We start from the raw sequence: 27080 nt of genomic DNA, 5'->3' as shown, positions 1-27080 counted from the left end.
TTTTAAGGTGTGTTTTATGGAATAGAATATGGTCTGTCTTGTTCAATGTTCCATGTGAATCTGAGAAGAATGTGTATCCTGCTATTGTTAGATGAAGTATTTTATAAATGTCAATTAGATCTAGTTGATTGATGGTACTATTCAGCTCAACTATATTGTCACTGATTTTCTGCCTGCTAAATCTGGCAATTACTGAGGACATGTTGAAGTCTCCAACTAATAGTAGATTCATCTATTTCTCCTTGCAGTTATATCAGTTTTTGCCTTATATATTTTGATGCTCTGTATTAGGTACACTTATATTAAAGATTGTTATGTTTTCCTGGAGTACTGACTCTTCTTATCATAATGTACCACCCTTCTTTATCCCTGATCATTTTCCTTGCTCTGAAGTCGGCTTTGTCTGAAATTCGTACAGCTATACCATCTTTCTTTTAATTAGTGTTAGCATGATATATCTTTCTCCATCCCTACACTTTAATCTACCTGTGTCTTTATGTTTAAAGTGGATTTTTTATAGACAACATATTATTAAATCTTATTTCTTCATTCACTCTCATAGTCTTTATCTTTTAACTGGTGTGTTCAGAGCATTCACATTTAAATTAATTATTGATATAGTTGGATTAATATCTATCATTGTATTAGTCTGTTTTCACATTGCTGATAAAAACATACCCAAGACTGGGTTTAATGGACTCACAGTTCCACGTGGCTGAGGAGGCCTCACAATCATGGTGGAAGGTGAATGGCACATGTTACATGGTGGCAGACAAGAGAGAATGAGAGCCAAGCAAAAGGAGTTTCCCCTTATAAAACCATCAGATCTCATGAGACTTATTCACTACCTTAAGAACAATGTGAAGGAAAGTACCCCCGTGATTTGATTATCTCCACCAGGTCCCTCTCACAACATGTGGGAATTATGGGAGCTACAATTCAAGATGACATTTGGGTTGAGGACACAGCCAAACTATATCAACCGTGTTTGTAATTATTTTCTATTCATTACCATTTTTCTTTGTTTCTTTTTTTGGCTTCCACTTTTTCTGCCTTCTCTGATTTTAATTAAGTATTTTGTATGATTCCATTTTCTCTCCTCTCAGCATATCAATTACACTTTGTTTAAAGAAAAGTTTAGTGGTTACCCTACAGTTTGATATATACATTTACAGCTAATACAAGTCCATTTTGAAATAACACTATGCTACTTCACAGGTAGTGCACAGATATTATAGCAGAGTAATCCCAATCTTTCCTTCCTATCCCTTAAAATACTGCTGTCATTCGTTTCACATATCCACATGCTACAATTACAGAAAGCATTTTGGCTTTTTTTTTTTTTTTTTTTTGAAGACAGGGTCTTGCTCTGTCTCCCAGGCTGGAGTGTAGTGGCAGGATCTCAGCTAACTGCAACCTCCACCTCCTGGGTTAAAGCAATTCTCCTGCCTCAGCCTCTCAAGTAGCTGGGATTACAGGCATGAGCTACCACACCAGCCCAATTTTTGTATTTTTCATAGAGACAGGGTTTCACCGTGTTGACCAGGCTGGTTATTATTTTGAACAAACTGTTATCTAGTAAATATATTAAGAACAAATAAAATGTTTTATTTTACCTTCATTTATTTGTTCTCTAATGTGCTTGCTTGCTTTCTTTATGTAGATCTAAGTTTCTGACCTATGTCATTTTCCCTCTCCGAAGAACTACTGTTAACATTTCTTGCAAGACATATCTACTAGCAGCAAATTCCTTCATTTTTGTTTGTCTAAGGAAGTCTTTATTTCTCCTTCATTTTTGAAGGACGGTTTCACTGGACATAAAATTCTAGCTTGCTATTTTATATTATTGATCCTCATCAGAACCCTAGGCTTTGAATAGAGACAAGTATGTCGTGTCCCCTAATTTAGCATTTGAAGAACCAGAAGAAAAGTCACTTGCCGTATGGTCATTTTGTGGTTGAGTCAGCACTAGAATTTGACTAGACCTGCTGCTGGCCTCCATGGCCCTGATTCCATCACAAGATCCCCTTTCCTTAGTGTCAGATAGGCAAACTACCTGCCCATGTTGATCAAAATTTGTTCAATCCCAATTTTACTCACTCCTATCAAAGCAGTCTCCAGTACTGCGTAGTTATATGTCCCCCTCTGATGCAGGTGGGTTTTGTCTAAAGAAAGCATATAGTTACACTGGAATGATATAGAAATGTAGCTTATTACACTAGAAACAGATATGTAATAGTGGTAGTGCCCTAAATAGGTATGAATAAGGTCCTGAAGCATGTAGAGAAAACAAATAGATATATCTAAAAGATCATAGAATTCATCAGGGATTACTGCCTTTGCTATGAGTCAAGATGCTCATGTCTCGTATGGGATAGCTCTAGCTCACTGACATTTTCTCTCTAGAAGCTACAACTATAATGGCCTCAAGCGAAAGCAGTGGTCATGGTAGAGAAACAGCCAAATCTTAGAGGTCCATGTTGAAACTAATAAGAATTGTTTACTGGTCATGGTGAGCTATATTAGAACAAGAAGAAACTCCTATACTGCTGAGATAATGTGCTTATTAGCACTATGGGAAATGTGATATGATCTAATGACAATCTTGTGTATATTTTTACATCCTTGTTTTTTCCCAAAGGATATGCCAAATGTCCACTAAGCAGGAGCTCTCTGAGAGCCCTTCTATGACCCAAAATATAGTGGAAGAAGACTTTGTGAGCCCTCCAGCCCAGCATAGCTGCCTTATGGAAAAGCAGCCAGACTGTTTATCACATGGGTCTGTGTCCCTGCTATTCCTCACTGAGCAAGGCCTCCCAACCTGAGACTCCAGCCACACTACCGCTATCTGGGCTCCTGGGCCAGTAGCAGCTTTGCACTTCCCTGAGACAGAGCTCCCAGTGGAAGCAGGCAGGCCCGCCACTTTCGTTGCTCCATGGCTCCCTCCCCTAATGCCCTCAGGCTCAGGAGGGAGCAAGGTGATTGATTAAGGACTATCATGGACCTCTAGCACAGTGCAGATGCCTTATAGAAAAGCAGCCAGACTGTTTTCCATGCAGGTCTCTGACCTTGTTACTCCTCACTGGGCAAAGCCTCTCCACCTGGGCCCCTAGCACAACCATCCTGCCCCTGACTGAACACTTGTCAGTGGTGTGTCTGCATTTCTCTGGGGAAAAAAAAATCCCGGAGACAACCTACAGCCCCTCTCCCATTGCAGCTGTAATGATACTGCCCTTACTGCCCATGGACTGGGAAAAGAACAAAGGGCCTGGTTGTGTCACTGGCACCTCCAGCACACTGCAGCAACCATAGGGAGAGGAGCCCAGTGACTCTTCCCTGTAAGCCCTTACCCCCTACACTTCACCCGATAGGGCCCCCAACTTGGGATCTCAGAGCAGCTGCCCCAACTCTAACTGAACATTCCCACTGGTAGTGGCCCTGTGTTTCCCTGGGATGGAGCTTCAGAGGAAACCGACAGCCCCTCTGCCACTGCCACTGCAGTGGGTCTGCCCTTGCTGCCCTCAAACTGAGGAAGAAACAAAGAACCTAAGGGCTTTACTCATACCTTCAGCACACCACAGTTGCCATATGGAAATAAGCCCAGTCTCTCTTCCTGGTGAGCCTCTGACCCCCTGCTCTTTACCAAGCAGGGCACCCAGCTCAGGCCCATAGTGCAACTGTCCCATCCCCTGACTGAACATTCCCATTGGCAGCGGCTCTGCATTTCTCTGGGGTGGAACTCCCAGAGACCACTGAAAGCCCTTCTGCCACTGCCACTGCACTGATACTGCCCTTGCTGCTCTCTGACTGGGAAAGGAACAAAGATCCTGAGTGCTTTACTCACACCTCCAGCATACCACAGCTGCTCGGACGTACTAAAGGAAAATTTCCCCAATATCGCTAGAGAGGCCAACATTCAAAGCCCGGAAATGCAAAAAACCCCTATGACATACTGTACAAGACAACCATCCCCAAGACACATAGTCATCAGATTCTCCAAGGTCAACATGAAAGAACAAGTATTACAGGCAGCTAGAGAGAAGGGACAGGCTACCTACAAAGGGAACCCCATCAGGCTAACAGCGGACCTTTCGGCAGAAACCCTACAAGTCAGAATAGATTGGGGGCCTACATTCAGCATTCTTAAAGAAAAGAAACTCCAACCAGGCGCCAACCTGGTCAACATGGCAAAACCCCATCTCTGTTAAAAATACAAAAATTATCCAGGCGTGGTGGTGCATGCCTGTAGTCCCAGCTACCCAGGAGGCTGAAGCAGGAGAATCGCTTGAACCTGGGAGGCAGAGGTTGCAGTGAGCCAAGATTGCACCATTGCACTCCAGCCTGGGCAACAGAGCAAGACTCCATCTAAACAAAAGAAAAAAAGGAAACTCCAACCAAGAAGTTCATGTCCAGCCAAACTAAGCTTCATAAGCAAAGGAAAAATAAGATCCTTTTCAGACAAGGAAATTCATTATCACCAGACCTTATAAGAGGTCCTTAAGGGAGTGGTAAATATGGAAATGAAAGACCATTACTGGCTACCACAAAAGCACAATTAGGTATATAGACTATGGATACTATAAAGCAACTACACAATCAAGTCTACATAATAACCAGCTAACAATGACAAGAGTAAATTTGCACATATCAATATTACCCTTAAATGTAAATGGGATAAATGCCCTAATTAAAAGGCACATAGTAGCTAGTTGCATAAAGAAGCAAGACCCAACTGCTTTCTTCAAGAGACCCATCTCACATATAGTGACACTCATAGGCTCAAAGTAAAGGGATGGAGAAAATCTACCTAGCAAATGGAAAACCAAAATTAAAACTGAAATTTAAAAATTTACAAGAAACAGGGGTTGCTGTTTTAACTTCAGACAAAACAGCCTTTAAACTAACAACAATCAAAAAAGACAAAGGGCATTACATAATGGTAAATGGTTCAATTAAACAAGAAGACCTAGCTATCCTAAATATATATGCACCCCAAACAGGAGCACCTACATTCATAAAACAAGCTCTGAGAGACCTACAAAGAGACTTAGATAACCATACAGTAATAGCGGGAGACTTCAACACCCTGCTGACAGTATTAGAAAGATAATTGAGGCAGAAAACTAACATAGATATTTGGGACCTGAACTTGATACTCGACCAAATGGACCTAACAGAAATCTACAGAATTCTCTAACAATTAAAAAAAAAACAGAATATACATTCTTCTTATCTGCACATAGCATATACTCTAAAATTGACCACACAATTGGCCATAAAACAATTCTCAGCAAATTAAAAATAAAAACGAAATCATACCAACCACACTCTCAAACCACAGCACAATAAAAATAGAAATCCATACCAAGAAGATCATTCAAAACCATACAATTACATGGAAATAAACAACCTGCTCCTGAATGACTTCTGGGAAAATAATGAAATTTAGCAGAAATCAAGAAATTATTTGAAACTAACGAAAATAAAGATACAACTTACCAGAATCTCTCGGGCACTGCTAAAGCAGTATTAAGTACTAAATGCCCACATCAAAAAATTGGAAAGATCTCAGATTAACAACCTAACATCACAGTTTGAGAAACTAGAAAAACAAGAGCAAATCAACCCCATACTAGCAGAAGACAAGAAATAACCAAAATCAGAGCTGAACTGAATGTATTTGAGATGTGAAAAAACATACAAAAGATCAACAAACCATAGTTGGTTTTTTGAAAGAATAAATAAGATAGATGGACTACTAGCTAGAGTAATAAAGAAAAAAGAGAAGATCAAAATAAACACAATCAGAAATGACAAAAGGAACAGCACCATCAATACAACAGAAATGCAAAAAAAAAAAAAAAAAGAAATCAGAGACTATCACAAACACCTCTATGCACACAAACTAGAAAACCTAGAAGAAATTGATAAATTCCTGGAAATATACAATCTCCTAAGACTGAGTCAGGAAGAAATTTAATCCCTGAATAGACCAATAATGAGCTCCAAAATTGAATCAGTAAAAACTAGCCTGCTAACAACAGCAAAAAAAAAGCACAGCACCAGGTGGATTCACGACCAAATTCTATCAGACGTACAAAGAAGAGCTGGTACCTTTCCTACTGAACCTATTCCAAAAAGTTGAGGAGGAGAGGCTTCCCCTAACTCACTCTGAAGCCAACATCATCCTGGTACCAAAACCTAGCAGAGACACCACAAAAAAAGAAAACTTAAGGGCAATATCCTTGATGAGTGTAAAAGCAAAAATCTTCAACACAATACTAGCAGACTGAATCTAGCAGCATCTCAGAAAAGCTAATCCACCACAATCAAGTAAGCTGTATCCCTGGAATGCAAGATTGGTTCAACATATGTAAATCAATAAAAATTATTCACCACATAAACAAAACTAAAAACAACAATCACATGATCATCTCAATAGATGCAGAAAAGACTTTCAAGAAAATACAGCACCACTTCATGTTAAAAATCCTCAACGAACTAGCCACTGAAGGAACATACTTTAAAATATTAGGAGCCAGTTATGACAAACCCGCAGCCAACATCATACTGAATAGTCACAAGCTGAAGCATTCTCCTTAAGAACCAGAACAGGACAAGAATGCCCTCTCTCACCACTCCTATTCAACACAGTACTAAAACTCCTAGCCAGAGCAATCAAGCAAGAAAAAGAAATAAAAGTCATCCAAGACATCTTCTATTCCTGTTTTTCCTATGATTTCTACCTAGAAAACCCCCATAGTCTCTGCCCAAAAGCTCCTTAATCTGATAAACAACTTCAGCAAAGTTTCAGGATATAAAATCAATGTGAAAAAATTAGTAGCATTCCTACACACCAACAACATCCAAGCTGAGAACCAAAGCAAGAATGCAGTCCCATTCACAATAGCCATAAAAAGAACAAAATACCTAGGAATACAGCTAACCCAGGGATGAAAGACCTCTACGATGAGAATAACAAAACACTGCTCAAAGAAATTAGAGATGACACAAACAAATGGAAAACTGTTTTTTGTTTATGGATCAGAAGAATCAGTATTGTCAAAATGGCCATATATCAAAAGCAATTTACAGATTCAAAGCTATTCTTATCAAACTACCAATGACATTCTTCACAGAACTAGAAAAAATTATTTTAAATTTTATATGGAACCAAAAAAGAGCCTGAATAACCAAGGCAATCCAAAGCAAGTAGAACAAAGCTGGAGGCATCATGTTACCTGACTTGAAACTATGCTATAAGGCTACAATGCCCAAAATAGCATGCTTCTGGTATGAAAACAGATAGAGCAATGGAACAGAATAGGGAGCCCAGAAATAATTTCACACAGCTATGACCATCTCATCTTTGACAAAATTAACAAAAACAAGAAATCTGGAAAGAACTTCCTATTCAATAATTGGTGCTGGGATAGCTGGCTAGCCATATGAAGATAATTGAAACTGGGCCACTTCTTTGCACCATATACAAAAATTAACTCCAAATGGATTAAAGACTTAAATTTAAAACCCAAAACTGTAAAAACCCTTGAAGAAAATCTAGGAACTACCATTCTAGACATAGGCCCTGGCAAAGATTTTATGACGGAGACACAAAAAGCAACTGCAACAAAAACAAAAATTGACAAATAGGACCGAATTAAACTAAAGAGTTCCTGCACAGAAAAACAGCAAAAGAAACTATCAACAGAGTGAACCGACAACCCAAAGAATGGAGAAAATATTTGCAAACAATGTATCTGACAAAGGTATAATATCCAGTATCTATAAGAAACTTAAATGTACAAGCAAAAAGCAAGCAACCCCACTAAAGAGTGGGCAAAGGACGTGAACAGACACTTTTCAAAAGAAGACATATACATGAGCAGTAAGCATATGAAAAAATGCTCAGCATCACTGATCATTAGAGAAATACAAATCAAAACTAAATGAGATACCATCTCACACCAGTCAGAACAGCTATTATTAAAAAATAAAAAAATAAGAGATGCTGGTGAGGTTGTGGAGAAAAGGGAACTCTTACAAACTTCTGATGGAAGTGTAAATTAGTCCAGCCATTGTGGAAAGCAGTATGGTGAGTCCTCAAAGAAAGAAAAGCAGAATTGCCATGAAACTCAGCAATCTCATTATTGGGTATATACACAAAGGAATATAAATTGTTCTACCATAAAGACACATGCACATGTATGTTCATGGCAGCACTCCACAATAGCAAAGATGTGGAATCAACCTAAATGAACATCAGCAGTAGACTGGATAAAGAAAATGTACATACACGTCATGGAATACTATGCAGCCATAAAAAGAATGAGATTATGTCCTTTGCAGCAACATGGATGGAGCTGGAGGCTGTAATCCCAAGCAAACTAATCCAGGAATAGAAAACCAAATGCTGTATCTTCTCACTTATAAGTGGTAAATACACATTGAATACATATGAACAGAAAGAGAGGAACAACAGACACCAGGGCCTACTTGTAAGTGGAAGGTGGGAGGAGGGTGAAGATGAAAAAACTACTTATTGGGTACTATGTTTATTACCTGTGTGATAAAATAATATATACACCAAACCCCTGTGACACACAGTTTATCTATAGGACCAACCTGCACGTGTACCCCTGAAACTAAAAGTTTAAAGAAAGACTTTGAGCCCTGTTTCTCTTAGTACTCTTCATCTCATGGCCATTTTAGGAAAAAATATAAAAATTTTAGTTAACTCTTTGTCTTAAACTGTATGCCAAAATCTATACCAGATTAATTGTAGATTTAAAAATAAAAATGAAACCATGAAAGAACTAGAAAAATATAATATCACATTAGGGAAGGTCTAAGTAAGCATGACACTGAAGGCAGTAACCAAATAGGAAAAGATTGTTAGGTTTAACTACATGTAAGGAAAGCTTTTCACACCCTTTGACCCAACAGTGTCACTTCTAATGACACATCCTTAAAAAACCTTTGTACAAGTGTATAAAAATGTATATACACATTAACTACAGCACTGTTTATAATAGTGAAAAACTAGACCCAATATAAATATGTATGAAAGATGATTAAACAGTGTTGCATCCATATTAAAAATTGAAATGTAAAAAATGTAGTTATTGACATAAAAAGGTTATAAAATGACATTTTTAATCCCATCCCATTTTGTAAAAATACATATTTATACACAGAGAAGATTTCTAGATGCGCATAAAATGTTAGTAGTGGTTATTTGGGTACTTTAATAAGTTCTTTTTCCTTTTGCTCCTCTTTTTTATGTATATATGTATGTATGCATGCATTTATGTATGTGTAAGGAATAGGTATGTCTTGTATAAAAATAATAGAAGCTTAAAAAGATTTAAAAATTTCCCTTTCTCTCTTTTCACATGTGGATTTAGGTCAGACCTTCTCCAGGAAGCTTTTTGTTCCCCTTAAGTGGCCAGTATAATTCTGAAGCCACCCCCTCATCTTTTGTATTTCCGTATTCAACTGTCAGTTCTTGAAGACAGAGTTGTTAGTTGTGTTTCATTATTTACTGCCTGCCATACACATGCTTAGTAAGAACTGGTCGGCTGGTGATGGTCTGATTTCCTCAAAGCCTTCTCTGAAGTCTGATATAACAGTGCTTACCTTTAACCAGCTGAAATGGTCAAAAACTTGGTCTGGGCTAGCACACCTTTGCAAAGAGGGTAGAGTGGCTATAATGGCTGTCTTCCTACTATTCTCCTAGGCTATGGTGGCTGGCTGGCTGATGGGGCTGAGCCCTTTCTGTAGAAATCTTTCCCCAAACAGCTTTCTTGTTTAAAAAAAAAAAAGTGTTTCTCAGGTTGAGTTGCTGCCTATCATTAGTGTCTGTGCAGTTATGCTTTCCTCCCAGAACTTCCAAACACATTCTCAAGAACTCACAATGCTTTTTTAAAAAAAGTACCTAAAGGATGGTTAACAAAGAAAGAAGACAAAGAACTGGGAGGAGAGGAAAGGGGAAGAGAGAAGGAAAAGAGAATGGAGACTCATGACCTTAAGCACGGCAGGTTGCTCCAATCTAAAACATCTGCTGGACATTACAATATCTACTGTTGCACATGAAATTACTTTACCAGAAAAGTCTACACAGACACTGGTTTTTCAAACAACCTGTGAAAGCTCTGATGGCCACTCTGGCAGCCCTCCAGGTTAGAGACTTACTGATCTCTACTAGGGCCTGCTCTTATAGTTAGAGATCATTCCAGGTTTGTTGCAAGTATCAAATGAGATGATAGATGGAAATAGGTTTTATAAACTATAAAATAATATTGAAATGCTTGGTGTTCCATTTGTAAGCTCTTAAGGGCACTGAAAGTGGTTTAATGTACAACTGTGTCTTCATGGCAGTTTGGAACAGATTGTAAATACCTGAATCTAAAGTTTAAAGTCAAATCTGTATACAGAATGAAGAGAACTGAGTCCCTAGAAGGGAAAAAAAAATGATGGTCTGCGAGAGACCTAAACTGTGTATATCTGGAGAGTTGTGGTCACCTAACTATGTTACAAACACCTTGGGTTTTCTGAGTGTCCTCAATTGATTCGAATTATTTTCCTTAGAAGTAATTCTCAAGAAAATGGTTGTGATTCCACTGTCAATGAAATGGTTCAGATGTCTTTTAAAGTGTCCATTAACTTATGGTAAATTACAATGGGAATGCATGTGGCCCTCACAAGTATCTTATGGTCAAACTTTTAATAAGTAACAAATTAAATCATGATAAGGAAGTGACTAAAAGTGAATCAAACTGCTGCTCTGCTCATTCCATGAAAATGACCCTTTGTTCCTTCCAGTTTCAACACATGAGACTTCATATCAGAGCCTCACCTGAATGCATGACTCTTCAACCTCAGGACTTGCAGAATTAGTGGAATGCCGTCCTAAGGTTGTTGAGTTGTGCATTTCTGGGCATTTCATCTCTATGGAGAAGTACTCATTCCCTTACCCCAAAGACTGAGGTAGAAAGATTTTTCTCCCTAGGGAAGAATCTTCCTTGAAACTTTTGTGGCCTCAAGAGTCAGAAGACAGACTGGGGAGGTTTGATAGTTGGCTTCTTGCCAAAAGCCTGACCCTTGGCTGTGGGACTCCCTCAAACTTGCAGTGTCTTGGGGATCCCTCCTAGTGATTGTCTTAGAAAATAAACATTTTCTGTTAATTTCCAACAACTTAATTATCTATTTTCTTTTTCTTATAGGTCCAGTTAAAAACAAGAAAAAGGGTAAGTTACGTTCCTGACTTTATAAAATTGCTGTCTTGTCATATCTTTTCTAAAATTATAAGAAAAAAATCAAGAGTACGATTTTTGTATTACATTCTTTCAGCATTGTCTGTTATTTTATTCCATCATAAGTGATCTTCTTGAGTACTGTAGTTTCTGAAGAACAAGAAATCATTCTAGAGTGATGATTCATCTCTTTTTTTCATTCTTCCTTACTCTTCTCCCTGTCCTTCTTTTATCTTTTTTTTTCCTTTTTTTCTTTTTTTTTTTCTTTGAGATGGCGTTTTGCTCTTGTTGCCCAGACTGGAGTGCAATGATACAATCTTGGCTCACTGATACCTCCGCCTCCAGGGTTCAAGCAATTCTCTTGCCTCAGGCTCCCGAGTAGCTGGAATTACAGGCACCCACTTTTATCCCTTTTTTTCCTCCTTTATCAAATCATTGATCAGGTATGAATGAAATCCTGAGTCACCATGTAGGAACTAGATATGCTACCTATCAAAAGATTTCGGCACCCTATTTATTGGACTTAAATCTTTCCTGATTTGATTTCCCAGAGAGTAAGGGAAGATATTTCTTGCTTTGAGGATTCAATATCATTTTCTCTGTAATGAGAAAACTATTTTGGAGTATTACTATTTAGTCTTTTCAAAGCAGCTTCCATTGCGCCATTGTTGAGTCACTAAGTCCCTAGTGAACTTGCAATGAAACTGGCTTTAGGGCTTGTAAAAGTGCTCACTTACTAAAGGAGGAGAACCAATCCAAAGACAGAACAGCCTCCAAAGACGGGGCCGGGCAATATGGTCTACTCCTTAGGACTGAAAGAACCAATTATGAAGTTAGCTAAAGTACCTGTTTGTTTCTGACCTGGGAAGAAGGCAGAGTAAAACTAATGATTTTTCATTACAATGCTTTAAGTGAAATGATTCTATGTGATAAGATTTATGGAGCTTTATAGAATAGATTGTCAACCTCAGACTAGGCCAAAAAGACTGGCTTCAGCTGCAGTCTGCCACTTGTTTGAACACTAGGGTACTCTGGTGCCTTGAGGTATCATAGTCCACATGGAAAACTTGTGTGCCCGTTGTAAAGAAGCTGAGGAATGGCCTGGCCTCCTGAGGGCCTGAATTGAGCAAGGTTGAAAAATAGCCAGGGAGCTGGAGTCATTGCGGAAACCTTTCTCTGTGGGGCCTGGGCACTTACCACCAAGATATTCTGTCTTTTAAGAAAGTAGATTTTATTTTCAAGCATATAGTTCTTAAGTCTTGTCACATCCCTTTAAAACAGAAATTATAACTCAGATCATTGCCTGGCATTGCTACCTTGTGTACAGGACATTATTGAGAAGAGAGTGCACATAGGCCTTAAACATTTACTTTGGCTAAAGTTATTTGGAAGCCATTTAATTTGGATTTCCTTGGACATGGTGAATAGGCACATGCCTGAAGAGGTAAATTGAATTGTTCACTTAATTTTTACCCTTTAATGGAATTTTCTTCCTTCCACAACTCTCTCTCTCTCTCACTCATTCACTCACTTTTGGTTGTTCTTTCGTTTTGGACTTAGCTAAAAGGTTAAGGAAATACTCCTTTGATGAAGTTTAGCTTTGAAAGGAATGTGTATATTCTTTCATCTAACACTACATAGGGTAAGTTTCTAAGTACAAATGCCTCTGCGCTTTTGTATCATGAGGTGCTCTGTTAAAGTAAGGAAATCCAGAGAAGGGAGTCAATCCTCTGAAGTTATCCTCTTGGTCCAGGGACCATTTTGTGCATTCCCTTCTCTGGGCCCAACTTTGTATAAGTATGCAAGTGTGAGAAGCAACCTTGTTGCAGAGAAGCAGAGGACCAGCTGCAGAACTGGAACAAAGCGGGAATTTTTTTCTCAAATGCCTTCTAACATTTTCGTAAGTGAACATTCTCTGTTTTCACTGCAACCATTAGTCTCTTGGACTGGAGGAGTTTCTGGCTGTAGTTCTTCCAAAGCTACATTAGCAATTACAGGAGACTCACATTCTTGAAGCTGAAGTTTGTGCTACCACAGAACACCCTCTAGCTTGAAAATCACTGTTAGGCTTGGAAATACTGGGACACATGACAGCCTAATATGCACCAACCTCTGTCTATGCCACCTAGAAAATAAGGAGGGAGAAAGAAACCTTGCAACCAGGCTAAGGAAGCTTCCTGACTGCAAGGAGTAAATCAGTCCTTTTTATGGAAACTCAGTCTCATGAGAAAGAGAAATCACTGAGGCCAAGCTCCTTGTTTCACAGATGTAGAAACTAAGGCTCAAGGAGAGGAAGGGATTTGCCCACAGTGTGTCTATGGCAGAGCTAGGGCTTACATCCTTATCTCCTGAATACAGATTCTGTGTTCTTTCCACTACACTAGCTGGAATTGAAACTTGGGCTCTGAATAAGCCTGATTTGGAAGCTGCCCAAATATGAAGGGAGATGGTTTTCCTGTTCAGCATCTTGAAATTGGCTAGATCTAGAAATGAGGCAGATCCAATCTTTCACTGCTAAGTGCAGAGAAACCTCTAAAGTTCATGCCTCTAGGTCTTTAAGGCTACAGGGACTCTTCTGGGAGAGATGTTCTCTGGACCTTCCTTTCTTTCCTCTCTGAGGAAGAGGCTCCACAATGACCCCATTGTTTCATTCCAAATGCAGATGTGGTTAGACATGGACAACTGGCCTCTTGAGTAGCATTGCCATGAGGATTTGGTTTCTTGGCCATGAGGCATTCTTCTTAAAGAAGGACATGATAAACCAGGACAGAATCCTCCTGCCTAAGGGTCTAGGGAGCAGGAAGTCAGAGTCAGTAAGAAGATTTTTAAGTGAGACTAGAGAAGGTTGTATTTCAAACTAAGAAACTACCTCAGGTGAAGACATCGTGATGAGGTCTGGAAACAGGTTTCCATTCCTGAAATTTTCCATAAAATTGTGAGAAGGTGGTGAAGGAAGGAAAAAGACACCTACCTGTGCCCACCTGCAGTCTTTGAGTGGGACTGCACAGAGCAGAGGAAATCAACAGGAGGAGCTGGAGGTTTTGGTTCAAGACCACAGGTGTGACTCATTTAACACAACTACATCCTGGTGGGAATGTTGAAAGAACTGGAATATGAAATAAGAGGGTTAAGATTGTTCTAGAAGGATAGCAAGGAGGAAAGAGGAAGGAGTTGGTGGGCATGATTAATAATACATTTGAGAATAGGACTTCTGAGGAAAGACTCTGGGAAGCTGGATTATTTAGCCTATAGAAATCAGGGTTGATGGGTAACTTAATTTCTTTGCATATATGAGGATTATTATGTGTATGTATATTCTTCTCTGTATACACAAAGAATAGAATTAGAGCTTAAACTGCCACAAGAGGGACGTCAGTTAAATATACCAAAGAACTTCTTAACAGTGAGCAGTGAGGGGATGATAAACATTGGAACATGTTACTACGGAGTTTGCAGAATTTCCTTTCCCAGAGATCTTTGAAAATAGTTTACAGAGGTCAGCTGAGAAAGTGCAACCTGCTACCTCCTCAGCTCTCTCTACTGTCTGCCTCCCCTTCTTTCCTGTTTCTCAGTATCTCTCTCTCCCCCTCCCTCTCTTTCTGTGCTTCTCTTCCTCCTTCTCCATTTCCCTATCTCCAAAACTCCTTCCCAATCCTCATTCCCAACTGGCACTGCCCCTCTCCTAACTCCCATTTCCTGTACATCCTGACTCTTAGAGGAACCTTCCTGGAGCTGATACTGTTCCTAAGGCCAGGCTGTGCAGCTTCCTCTTGTTATCGACATCAAGTCCACCAAACTGGGCAGTAAACATAAAAGCTCCACATTCTTCAACAATAGCCCAATTCTAAAAAGAACCACAAAGTGACCCATAGGTCTAATCACTTGGTAGTTCTCATCCTTTGGACTCAGCTGAAATGTAACCTCCTTTTTGAAACCTTCCCTGACCTCTTCAGCATTTGGTCCCTACCACTAAGGCAGCACTTCTACTATCCCATGACTGTGTCTGTTTCCCCACAGATACAGACTGATCTCCTGGAGGGCCACTTATTTCTATATGCTCAAACCTAGCTTTGTAAATGCATATTCACAAAAGGGGGTGAGGGGAGGAGAGAAAAAGCACAAGGCGGGCAGAGACAGAGAGACAGAGATGTGTGATAAAAGTATCCAACTCTTTAGCAGGGACTCCCAGAGAGCAGACTTTGTGTCCTCAGAAGTCTGTAGAACTCCTGACAGTACATTCATGACAGGAAATAACTACAAATGTAACACTGAATCCTATTTTTCAGGAAAGAAGGCAGGGCCTCCTGGACCCAATGGCCCTCCAGGACCCCCAGGACCTCCAGGACCCCAGGGACCCCCAGGAATTCCAGGGATTCCTGGAATTCCAGGAACAACTGTTATGGGACCACCTGGTCCTCCAGGTCCTCCTGGTCCTCAAGGACCCCCTGGCCTCCAGGGACCTTCTGGTGAGTTCCCCTGTCTCTCCACCCCACTAGGTACCTTACAAGTACTTTAAGAGAACAGGAGTGGGTGATCCTGAAAGCAGTTTCAAACGGTGGAGATGGGGTTGGTGTGCAATAAGGGATGCAGATCTCCTAGCCCAGTGTAAAACTAGGAATTGGACAAGCCAGTAGGGCCTGGCTTGCTCTAGCTTCTTGTATCTACCAACCTGTCAACCCTTCTATCACAAGCCCTCCCTGACTCTTGGCCTCCCTGTAGTGGACCAGTAAAACTCATATGAGCCAGAGACAGAGGCCCTGGTGGTTCACTGGCGTTCTGGTGGGGAATAGATTTAAGCTTCCCTGATTTCCAGCATGTAGCTCCGCATGCTGATGTTTGCATAGAAATAGGCTATGGAGTGGAAACTTGGGGACCGAACAAAATGACAAATGATAGTTTCATCATATGAAGTCTGAAATGTTTTTCCCATAGCAAGTAGTCACTAATGGTCAAGAAGTTGGAAACTTAAGAGTCACTCAAGCTGTGGATGAAGCAAACCCAGGCACCAAGTCTGTCCTGTCCAGGAACCAAGTGCTTCTTGCACTAGATCCTTACCCTACCATACTTCCCATTCAAATACCATTTCACCCCTTTGCATCTTTCTCCTTTAGCCCTGAAGGGCATCGAAAAGGTATGAATGCAGCTCCAAACCTGCCTAATTGGAGTTGACAAGAGTCAGACTGCCTGGGCTTATGTCAGTTGTTATTTCTTTCTCCTCTCCACCCCCGCCCCCCATATCTTGGGGCTTTAAAGAAATGTACCCTTACAGCTGATTTCTCCAGAGGCAAGAATTCTGCAGCAGGGCTCAGATTCTTTAACTTGTACTTCACATAGGGCTAAGCAGTGTTACCATGGCCACAAGAGATGGAGTTAGGGATTTTTTTCATCCAATCATTCCATAAATATTGAGCACTTTCTGTATACAAAGAGATATATTGATACATGGTCCCTGTTCTCATAGAGTTTATTTCCTAGAGGAAGAAGACAACAAAGAAACAAGATACTTGCAAATAGCAGTGGGCTCTATAAGAAAAATTAATAGGAAGCAAAAGGCAGGGTCATACAGTGACAGGAATGCCCTCTCATTGTTCTCCATGGGTGCCCAGTGGGGCTTGCCTTGGGCTAATATTGGCCACAGACACTACCCAGAAGTTTCCCTGCTGGGTGCTGAACCCACTGAAGATGAAGATCGGGGCAGGAAAATAAGGGGTGTCCTGTCCCAAACAAGGGCTCTGCATTGCACTCTGACTCTTCCTTCAGCTCTAAGCCCTGGAGAATAATGTTCAGACACGGCTGGCTGCAGGGAGCAGGGCTCACTGCCACTAGCTGCTCAGGTGAGGGGAAAAGGAAGTCAAAAGATCATGCCCTCTGATTGGCCTGTCCTATTTTGCAGGTACTGCTGATAAAGCTGGAACTCGAGAAAACCAGGTTGGCTGGGGATTGCTCTCTTCTTGGGTAGGACAGAAAGCCACAGGCTAGAGCTACCTTTAAATTAGCTTCTTATTAGATTTCCTGAGGCTTTATTTCATGAGGACACCCTGGAGATTCTGAGGGTTTTCACTCACAGCCCCCTCCCACCTCTATGAATAGAAAAGCTTTGCCTCAGGGCATGTTTTTAGCTAAGGAAAGGGTGTCTTGCCAGAACCATTTTTCCTCATTCCACAGGAGACCCCAGGGTCACCATAGCCAGGCCCAGTAGTCGGCTGAAATAAGCTGTCAGTCAGACCTATTCACCTGGGCCTCCAACTCCCCAACCACCCCAGACACCTTGTCGGCTCTCAGACCACCTGGGATCTGGAGCTGAAGAGTTGAAGAGTATGTCCTTGAAAAACAGCCAACCAGCTCCAGGCCCAGCCTAGCCTGGGCTTCTGCCTTAATGGCCTGAAGAGCTCCTCCCAGTCTTTTAGCTTCCTAATCTGTCTCTATTGGCAGGTTCTGCTGCCTTGCCTTGTGTCATCTCAGCCTCCCTCGCTACAGCTGTGTGGCTACAGTGCTAAATCTACACAGCTGCACAGTGCTTGATGGCTTGCAGGGCAATTTTATATCCATCACCTCATTTGATCTTCAGACATCCCTGTGAGAGAGGCCAGACATTCTTATGATCCCCATTTTACAGTTAGGGAAATGAGGCTCAGAGGCATTACATTTGGTTGCGGTCACATAGCTAGGAAGTGGTAGAGTACAAAATCACATTAACCTCTAGTAGAAATGTAGTCACTAACATCCCAAGACAGGGGAGAGGGATCAGAATTGGATTACAGCAAAAGACTAGAAACCAGGATGGAAACATGGGACCAGTGGCTGAGCAAGCAGCCATTACTCATAGTGACTACTCTCTATCCTTCTCATCCTACCAGCCAGCTGTGGTGCATCTACAGGGCCAGGGGTCAGCAATTCAAGTCAAGAATGGTAAGAATCAAAATAGGCTCGCTCTCTCTCCCAAAGAGGAGCTTCTCCCCTCCCTCATACCCAGCCTCCAAATAATCACCCAGTCTAGTTCCTCACAGGCCCCTGAAGTACCCTTGGCATAGGAAGTCATTCTTTGCTCCATCATGCCCTCTACTGGCTGTACTGAGCGATTGCGGCATCAAGACCAGTTGCTACACCCAAATTGCATTTAGAATCACTGATTATGAGCTGAAAGGGACTTGAGACATCACCTAGCCCAGGCATTCTCAGGGGATGGAGGCTATATAAGAGCCACCATGGAGATATGTATAGTTTGATTAATATTTTCACAATACAAATTATAGAAAGTAAAGCTATATAAAATTAAATTCTTCTTTTCTGATGGATCTACACAGATGGGCAGACAGGCTGCTTCTCTGAGGGACAGTGGGGCATGTTAGAATATCCAGGGGGTATAAGACACTAGTGTCTATCAAAAGGGACAATGTGTTTAATAGGGTTCAGAAACACTGATTTATTTTAATCCCTGCATTTAAAAGATGGGGAAACAGAGTCCCAGAGAGATTGGATAATACCATAATAAATCATGCTGCCTCATATTTGTATGATAGAGTTTTCAACATGGTTTCTTTGTCTTTAATTTCATTCAATCCTCACAACCACCCTATGAGGTGTAGGTATTAGCTTCTTTTTATAAGGTCAGAGAGGTTACTAATTGTCCTAATATTTCATGTCAAGTTAGTTTAGGAGCCAGGATTCAAAACCACATCTTTCTGACTCTTTCCTTTCCCCTATGCTACTTCAGTGATGTGTATGTACACTCCACTGAATGATTAAGTTCACTTTTCTTCCCCTAAAGAGACATGAACATTCATGAAATTACAGCACTTCGGAATAATGTCCAGTCCCCAGAGTGCGCAAAGCCTAAAATGCGTGAACCCCCAGGAGCCTTGGGAAGCAGCAAGCTAGCCAAGATGCCAGATGCTTACAGAGCTTGGAGTGGAAGGGAGGGTTGTGAGTACAGAAACAGTAAAGGAAGGTTAGAAAACCAGCTACATGGGGACAGTTTCTAAGAACTCAGTCAGTCCTGAACTGGCTGTGCTGAGTTTCCTTAATGGCTATATTTAGCTACTTCCCTGACTGCCACCTGGGTGCCTGACTGTAATAGCCTCGGAAGTGTAAATAGGAACAGAATGGCACCAAAACCCAATTGGTCCTGCTGGAGACCCCAAGGCCCTGAGTGGGCAATGATCCCCACCTGTCCAGGGAGGCCAGGGACAGGCCAAAATAGATTTGTTTAGGTATCTGGATGGATAGTGTTTATTCTGTGCCTGCAGCCACTGATTTTGCTCCCACTGCCACATAACAAGATTCTTTCCAGCCCCTCTGGGCCAATCCCCAGAAGTAGTCTGTGCTGACCTTTAGTCCTACCAAAAGAAGTGATGGGGGTGGGACATGGTGGCTCATGCCTGTAATCCCAGCACTTTGAGAGGCCAAGGCAGGTGTATCACTTGAGGCCAAGAGTTTGAGACCAACCAGCCTGGCCAACATGGTGAAACCCTGTCTCCACAAAAAATACAAAATTTAGCTGGACATAGTGGCACACACCTGTAATCCCAACTGCTCGGGAAGCTGAGGCAGGAGAATCACTTGAAACTGGAAGGTGGAGGTTGCAGTGAGCAGAGTTCACTACACTCCAGCCTGGGCAACAGAACAAGCGAGACTCCCATCTCAAAAAAAAAAAAAAGAAGAAGAAGTGATGGAATCAGGGGTTGGAGGACAACATGCAGAGTGCTCCATTGATGAGACAGAGCCAGGGCAGCTCCTCCTAAGTCCTAGCCCATCTACTTACCACCTCAAGGAAAGATGAACACCTTTTCTAGAAAGCCTGTTTCCTCACCCCTCAGAGAGGCAGGCCCACTGAAACTGGCCAAATATAGACTTATAAAATATAATTTCTTGGGTGTAGGATGGATGGCTTAGAGGGAAAAAGGCTCTCTGGGCTTTGATGTGCCCCCCTCATGGTGGGAAGGAACATTCCTCTTTCTGCAGGATGGAAAGAGAAGTTTTTCCTCCACCCTCACGTGCTGGCTTCTGCTGTCCAAAGGAGCGTGACTGCCCCTCCACCCATGACTGAGGTGGGGCTGAGACAGATGCTTTGCCAAGTGCGCCTGCCTCAGCTCCTATCCTCCTGGCTGGCTCTATTGCAGGCTGCCAGTCTATCCTTCACTCCCAGAAGGATCCCTCTCACCTATGGAGCCCTGGTACTGGTGGTCAGTAGCCCCAGTTTCCATGGAGTCTGAATCATCCCTAATCCCTAAGGTTCTCCAGGTAGACAGTGGGCTGAGTGGTTTCCTGGGGGCCCAGGGAGGCTTTCCAGAAAGCTGTGGGTGTGGAAGAAGCATAAAAAAAGAATTTCTTAAGGAGAAAGAGAAAACCCATGAACCTATGAGACAGGAGAAGAATTTGGAAGCTCAGGCTGGGAAAGTAAAATTGAATAATAAGACCTAGCCTGCCACTCAGTGTCTGAATTTTGCCTGTGCAGGCCCCATAACAACAAAGAAAATAGGGCAGCATGCCCACTCTATCCTTCTCCTCCTCCGGCAAATTCCACCTAGAAGGTATTAAAGACACCTCCAGATGCAAGGGTCAGGAAAGGAAGGATAAAGACAGACAGGCAGTGCCCAGGAGCCCTGAGACAGGCCTGGCAGCTGCTTTACAAACAGAACAGCTTCTCTGCTTTCAAATGCTCTTCTTAAAGCTTGGCCTTCTAGGTTACCCTGGTTGCATTGGGATTGGGGTGGGGTTTGTGAACTCCTTGGTATTTATTTTCTTTTGCCTCGATTATTCTGACATGTACTGAGTGACTGCCCTTCTCTCATACTGAGATCTTTCAGGTGGAGTGCTCAATGACTGGTCTCGCATCACTATGAACCCCAAGGTGTTTAAGCTACATCCCCGCAGCGGGGAGCTGGAGGTACTGGTGGACGGCACGTACTTCATCTATAGTCAGGTAGAAGTGAGTACGGTCTTAGGCCTAACTCTTCTTATATCCAGAATGCAGATCCGGTGCAGGCCACATAGGGGCACTGTGGAGCCAGCCAAGACCATCCAATGGCTAGCTTCCAGCTTTGGACGAGGGTGTGGAGGGACCGCACTGGGAGGGAGTTGAAAGGAGGAAAGAGAGAGGGGGCCGACTTGTTTTGTCTTGTTTTGTTTTGTTTTTCCCTAGCTTAATATTATTGAAAAACTGTGAAAAAGGCCCTTCCCACACCCTGCCATCTGATTCCCTCCTGCAGGACCTCAGGCCCCTGTTTACCCTCCGAGCTGTTTGGTTCCATTGCCAAACTTGAACTTGGTCTCAGCATATTCTTTGAAAGTCAGTTTCAGGGTTACTGAGAACCTCTCCCCTCAACACTGCTGGCACGGGCTTTATGATGAATAGTACTCCTGCAGACTTTCCACCTCAAAAAGATTTCTGACTGTCTTTCCTTCCTCTTTCTCCCATTTGTTTCCCTATCATTCTATTCCTCTATTCTTGCCTCCTTCCTGCTGTCATTCTCCCAGCCCTTTCTCCCTCTGCTTTTGTCCTCTTCCTGCCCTGGCCCTCTCCCCAAGTCTCCCAGTGTTCATCTACTTCCATTCCCCCATTGTTTGCCTCCACGGGGGTGGTTCCTTGGAGATAGAGGAAGATGAGCCGTGAGGTTGGGATTTTTGTGGGGTGGGCAGCAAGCAGACAGGTGGACAGAAGGACTATGGAGCCAACAGATGGGTGTCACATGACAGCGGCCAGAGAAGGTGGGCTAACAAGCATTTGCTAGGCACACTGAGCACCCCGATGTAGCTTGTGTCCTGACCCATATATGGCACCCAAATATGCTGTTCCCACCTGAAGAGCCAATTGAGGGAGTGACCTTTCATAAAACGATTTATGGTGATATCTGAGGGTCCCAACATCCGTGGGGCACATGGGCATAACCCGATGTCCTATGAGCTAAGCTCCACGTGGTGCAGTGGGGAGGGGCGGGTATCAAAGCTTGGGGTAAGTTATAACGGACAAGGGTAGTGAAGGATGAAAAAACAATTTCCTCAACCTAGGAGAGAATTGGGAGTGGCCCATGCAGGCTGGGGAAATCCCCATGGCATTAGGCCACTGCGCATAAGTTAGTGCTTCCTTCCGGCCACAAAGTTAGGGGCCTGAGTTTTTCCAAATTCTTTGTCTTGTTTGCGGTAGCTAGCTCTCCATCTCTCTGGACCTGTTTCCTCAATCATAAAATGGGAGGCCCAAGGGGCACTGTGAATCAGTGAGGGGAGTCCAGGCGCAGGGGAGGGGTGGTACAAGCTGAATAAGCTTCTGTTAAGGAGCTGAAGAAATCACAAGTTGTTATGTGCCCTCTCTGGGGAATCAGTGACTTCTAAGTTTCTCTACAAATAGTCCGTGGGGCTCAAGAGTGGAAGTCAGTTTGTGTCTATGGCACTGTGTCCACACCTGCTATGTGCAGAGTGCACTGCTTCATGTCAGGGCTGGGGCAGGGGCAGGGGTGGGGCAGGGTGGGGCATGGCAAAACTGCAAATAGGGCATGGTTCTTAGCCTTACAGAGTTTATGACAGGTGTGCTGTTGTAAGAAAGGTTTGCTTAGCCAGCTGAGCCCCATGGACTAGGGGAAAGACAATGCATCAGCCCGTCACCCTGCGTTTCCCGTTGGCCAGCTAGCACGCCTTCACTTGGCACTGCCCCATCCATGGGGTATACTGGCAGCTCATCTGAGAAGGTTCTGTCAATTCACCACAGGGAGAGCCCCCCACCCTCTTTTTCCTCTCTTCCCCAATCCCTTCTTGTTGCCTCTCACTCAGGTATACTACATCAACTTCACTGACTTTGCCAGCTATGAGGTGGTGGTAGATGAGAAGCCCTTCCTGCAGTGCACACGCAGCATTGAGACGGGCAAGACCAACTACAACACTTGCTATACCGCGGGCGTCTGCCTCCTTAAGGCCCGGCAGAAGATCGCCGTGAAGATGGTGCACGCTGACATCTCCATCAACATGAGCAAGCACACCACCTTCTTTGGGGCCATCAGGCTGGGTGAAGCCCCTGCATCTTAGATTCCCCCCATTTTGCCTCTGTCCATGCCCCTTCCCTGGGTCTGGGAGCCAGGATTCTCAGAACCTCTAAGTGCTGCTGTGGAGTGAGGTATATTGGTGTTGCAGCCGCAGAGAGAAATGCCCCAGTGCTATTTATTCCCCAGTGACTCCAGGGTGACAAAGCCTGCTTGACTTTCCAGAATGACCTTGAGTTAACAGGACAGTGGATGGAGCCCCAGGGTTTACATGAAGCAGAACCTTCTTCTTTGGTTCCATGTTGACGGGCTTACGGCATGACTCTTCAACCCCAAGGTCCCTGTGATCAGATCTATTGTTTGTTGCACTAAAATGAGGATCCAGAGCAGCAGGTCAGAGAAAGCAAAGGTGCACTCCAGACTCTGGGGGTGGACATCTGACCCCAAGGGGGCTGCTGCTCCTCTCCTGGGTAGGGTGGTGGCAGGGGCAGAGTGGGAAGGGAGCATTGCAGCCTAAGAAGGCCAGGGAGGGAAAAGCACGTGCTTTTAGCAGAGACCACAAGAGAAACCTGCCAAGAGAGCATCCTTGGCAGCGGGAATGTTCTTTCTGCTCTACACTGTGGCCTGCAGCAGGGTCTTCCCACTCCAGCTGACAGCCACATTGTGGCAGCTTGCTGGGCCTTGGGAAGGGGAAGTTTGCTCTGCCTTGGAATAGTCACAGGGAATGGCCACAAATCTGCCCACATAAGAACCTGAATCTGTACATGGGTCATGTGTCTCTCATTTTGTTTACAGCTATGCTCCGCACTCAGAAAAGTCCCTGGGGTCCCCTTCCAATTGTCCCCATTCCCAGCTCGACTAGAACTCATGTCTTCTTTCTCCACAGAGCCTACCTCTGTCTGAGACAGGTGCCTAACCTGGGACCTGTGCTCATGTGAGTCTGGGATATTCTTTAGTTTACCTGGGCACAAAGAGAATTTTCCATTTATTAAACAGTACAAATGTTTTTCATCCAATCCTAATCGAATTCTGTCTGGGGACAAAGAGTTGGACTGGATGACCTCCAGAAGTCCCTTCAAGTTCTAATATTTGTGACACTTAGCAGGTAGCCCTCACCACAGCCTTCTAAATTCCCAAACTGTAGACTGCTCCTGGGCATTAGCAAGGTAGAGCCTTTTTACCTGGCCTAGAAAGGGCAAGAGGTGAGGATAGGACAGAAGGATTTTGTTCAAATTTGCTGCAACCCAAGTGGACATTAGGCCAGACTTTACCTGAAAGACCAGCAGCTGATGCCATACTGACCCAGTCTTTCTTCACTCTGGCTTCAAAAAGCCACAGCAGAGCATGGTCACTGCAGATTGCTCATGCTGCTCCCCTGAAGCCAGGCTCAGGAGAAGCCAGTGTCTAGGCACTGGGCAGGGATCTGCTCCCTAGTTCAGGTGCAAATGCACCTTCCCCTAAACCCCAAGCTTCCCACCAGATCATATGATAGACCCTCAAGGGCCTTACTACAAACTGCCTGGGCTCAGCCTGGCTTCTGTGTGCTAGGTCCAGCCCAAACCTAGGAAGGCCAGCCTTGTACAGCCTGCTCCTCTTTCTCCTGAAATGCGTTTCCTTTTCAGGAGATGGGGAATAAGTTCCTTCAGGCAGCTGAAATCCACCAAGAACAGCAGGTACTTATTTCTCAGCTGTGCCTTCCCTTTCTAAGCAACCACACTGCTTGGCCCTTCAAGGGTCAGGGTGAGAGGAGATGGGCTGGGCCTCCATTGTCTGGTTGCTAACGACAGCCTTGCAACCCAAGGTGAGGTGAACTCCAGGCATGTATCTGGCCCTAACTCCTATAAAGTGCCTTGGACAGTCTGCAGTTGTAGCAGGAACCCACAAGAACCTCTCCTTCATGTTTGGAAAATAATTTATCTTTTATTATCTCCTTTGAAGAAGGCAAGGCTGATAATATGACAAACATCATTGTTTAGATGAGGCTCAGAGGGGTTAAGTGCATTGACCAATTTAAATCACAGACCTGGGGCTTCAGCCAGGTCTGACTCCACAGCTGTTCCATTACACCACAGCATTGTATGGAATTTGAGGTCTAGAGAGAACCAATAAAAGTGGTAATTTGGAACTGATATCCTTGAGGGTTCTAAGGAGAAACCCAGAGATGACCATTTTTATTCCTCAGTGGTAATACCTGTCCTCTTGGCTGCCAGGTGCTCTGTGGCAAAAAGAGTCAGACATTTCTTTGGGAAACAGCCATCAGCCTTAGAGCTCTTATGTTCAGAAGAATCTTCCTGGCACCATGTTGAAGCAGCAGGCCTCTGGGACCCACAGAACTGGTGGCCTTTATGTTCTTTCACCCATCCAAGGAACCACCCAACCATCGTGAGTGGAGCCCCTGCTGTGGGAAGGATCCACCTTTCATTACCCTACAGACAGCTTACGGGAGCCAGCCCCCTTCCCACAACTACTAGTGTGACTCCTTAACTCTTTCCTCCATACCTTAGAGATTTTGATACTACCAGGGTCTCTCAAGGATGGAGGGAAGACCTAAAAGAGGACTGGTTCTGAGGCCAGAAGGGTGTGAGGAGAGAAGAGGAAAAGTCTTCCTAGTTGTTCTCCAGACATGGAGGGGATGACAAAGGAAATAGGATTTTCACTGGACTCTTGATTCATTCTGAACCTTCCAAAGAAACTCTAGAGGGCAAGGGATGATGAGGGAAGCAATAGGTAGCTGGGGAGCCCTATTGCTGCTAAGTCATTGGCAAAGTGACGAAGCAATTTACAGATGAGAGAATGTGGAAATAAATGTGCAGTTTGGAATTATGCTGGTGTGAGTTTGCCAGAGGACCCAGGCTAGCATGGAGAATGGGACGAGGACATTTGTGGGCAAGCAGATGACAGAGGTTTGAAGGAGAATTGCATGGCAGGAGTCTCTGCCAGCTACTTGGGCTTCAACAGCCAAGCTGGCACAAAAGACAGCTGGCGGAGACTGCTCGGCTACTGGTTACCTAGAAAAGTAGTGTTTGCCTATTTCCCCCTTCATCCATCCTGAGCCAAATTTCTTTTGCTGAACAGGAAAGAGCTAGGAACCCTGGAGGTAAACGAAGACTTTAATCCATTTATGAGTGTGTGTGTTTATGTAACTTCCTGTGAATGCAAATAGATTCAGAGAAATTTAGAGTTAAAAAGGCCCTTAGAGGGAATCTAGACCAACCTACATTCCACCCTATGTTACTTATGTAGAAACTGAGGCCCAGGGAGGGAAGATGACCTACCCCAAGTGGTGAGCAAGCCCCAACCTCCAGACTCAGCAGAGTGAGGAGGTAGAGCAGTTCCTGTCCCACACGGCTGTCTTCCTTCTTCTACCCACAGACTCCAGGCTGGAAGTGTTTGGCCCCATTCAGGAGCCTGGCCAGGCAGGGAGAGAGCAGCTGCACTCTTCCTCCTCCCAAGGCATTCTCCCAGCTCCAGCCTCTAGATTGGAAAGCAGAGACTGGCCCGGTACCAGCAAGTCCTTAGGCTACTGTAATGCTGCCTCAGGACCCATCCCTACCTGGAGGCTCCTCTAGGCCCCATGAGCACAAAGAACAAAGCTGATTTTGTCTTTTAATCAATTTCAGGACTCTCTCCAGGAGGGCTTTCAGTGTGTCATTTCTTTATTCCTCCAGCTGGGATTGGGGGGTGGGCTTTGTTGTGAGAATGGCCTGGAGCAGGCCCAATGCTGCTTTTGGGGGTCAGCATCCAGTGTGAGATACTGTGTATATAAACTATATATAATGTATATAAACTGGGATGTAAGTTTGTGTAAATTAATGGTTTATTCTTTGCAAATAAAGCGCTTTCCCCGTCTGTTCTT

The 27080-nt window shown here is 43.4% G+C and overlaps 1 protein-coding gene across 7 annotated transcripts in view; it reads left to right on the top strand.

The window, feature by feature from the left end:
- Positions 1-27075, top strand: part of EDA (ectodysplasin A) — a 419967-nt gene extending 392892 nt beyond the window's left edge. The window contains exons 3-8 of one of the 7 annotated variants that reach the window (XM_012460823.2): positions 11226-11249; positions 15542-15721; positions 17149-17183; positions 18113-18164; positions 21062-21177; positions 23019-27075. In XM_012460823.2, the coding sequence (XP_012316246.1) occupies positions 11226-11249; positions 15542-15721; positions 17149-17183; positions 18113-18164; positions 21062-21177; positions 23019-23270 (659 nt within the window). In that variant the 3' untranslated portion in view covers positions 23271-27075. Of the gene's footprint in view, positions 1-11225; positions 11250-15541; positions 15722-17148; positions 17184-18112; positions 18165-21052; positions 21184-23018 lie in introns of all 7 variants that reach the window. The other 6 variants (XM_012460822.2, XM_064368909.1, XM_012460821.2 and 3 more) reach the window with 6 other exon arrangements.
- The last annotated feature ends 5 nt before the right edge of the window (positions 27076-27080 follow it).

Source organism: Aotus nancymaae, unplaced genomic scaffold (genome assembly GCF_030222135.1).
Source record: "Aotus nancymaae isolate 86718 unplaced genomic scaffold, 86718_ANA_hifiasm-v0.15.2.pri h1tg000081l, whole genome shotgun sequence".
Classification (NCBI taxonomy): Eukaryota; Metazoa; Chordata; class Mammalia; order Primates; family Aotidae; genus Aotus; species Aotus nancymaae.
The sequence above is the reverse complement of the archived record's forward strand: the minus strand, read 5'-3'. Positions and strand labels throughout refer to the sequence as shown.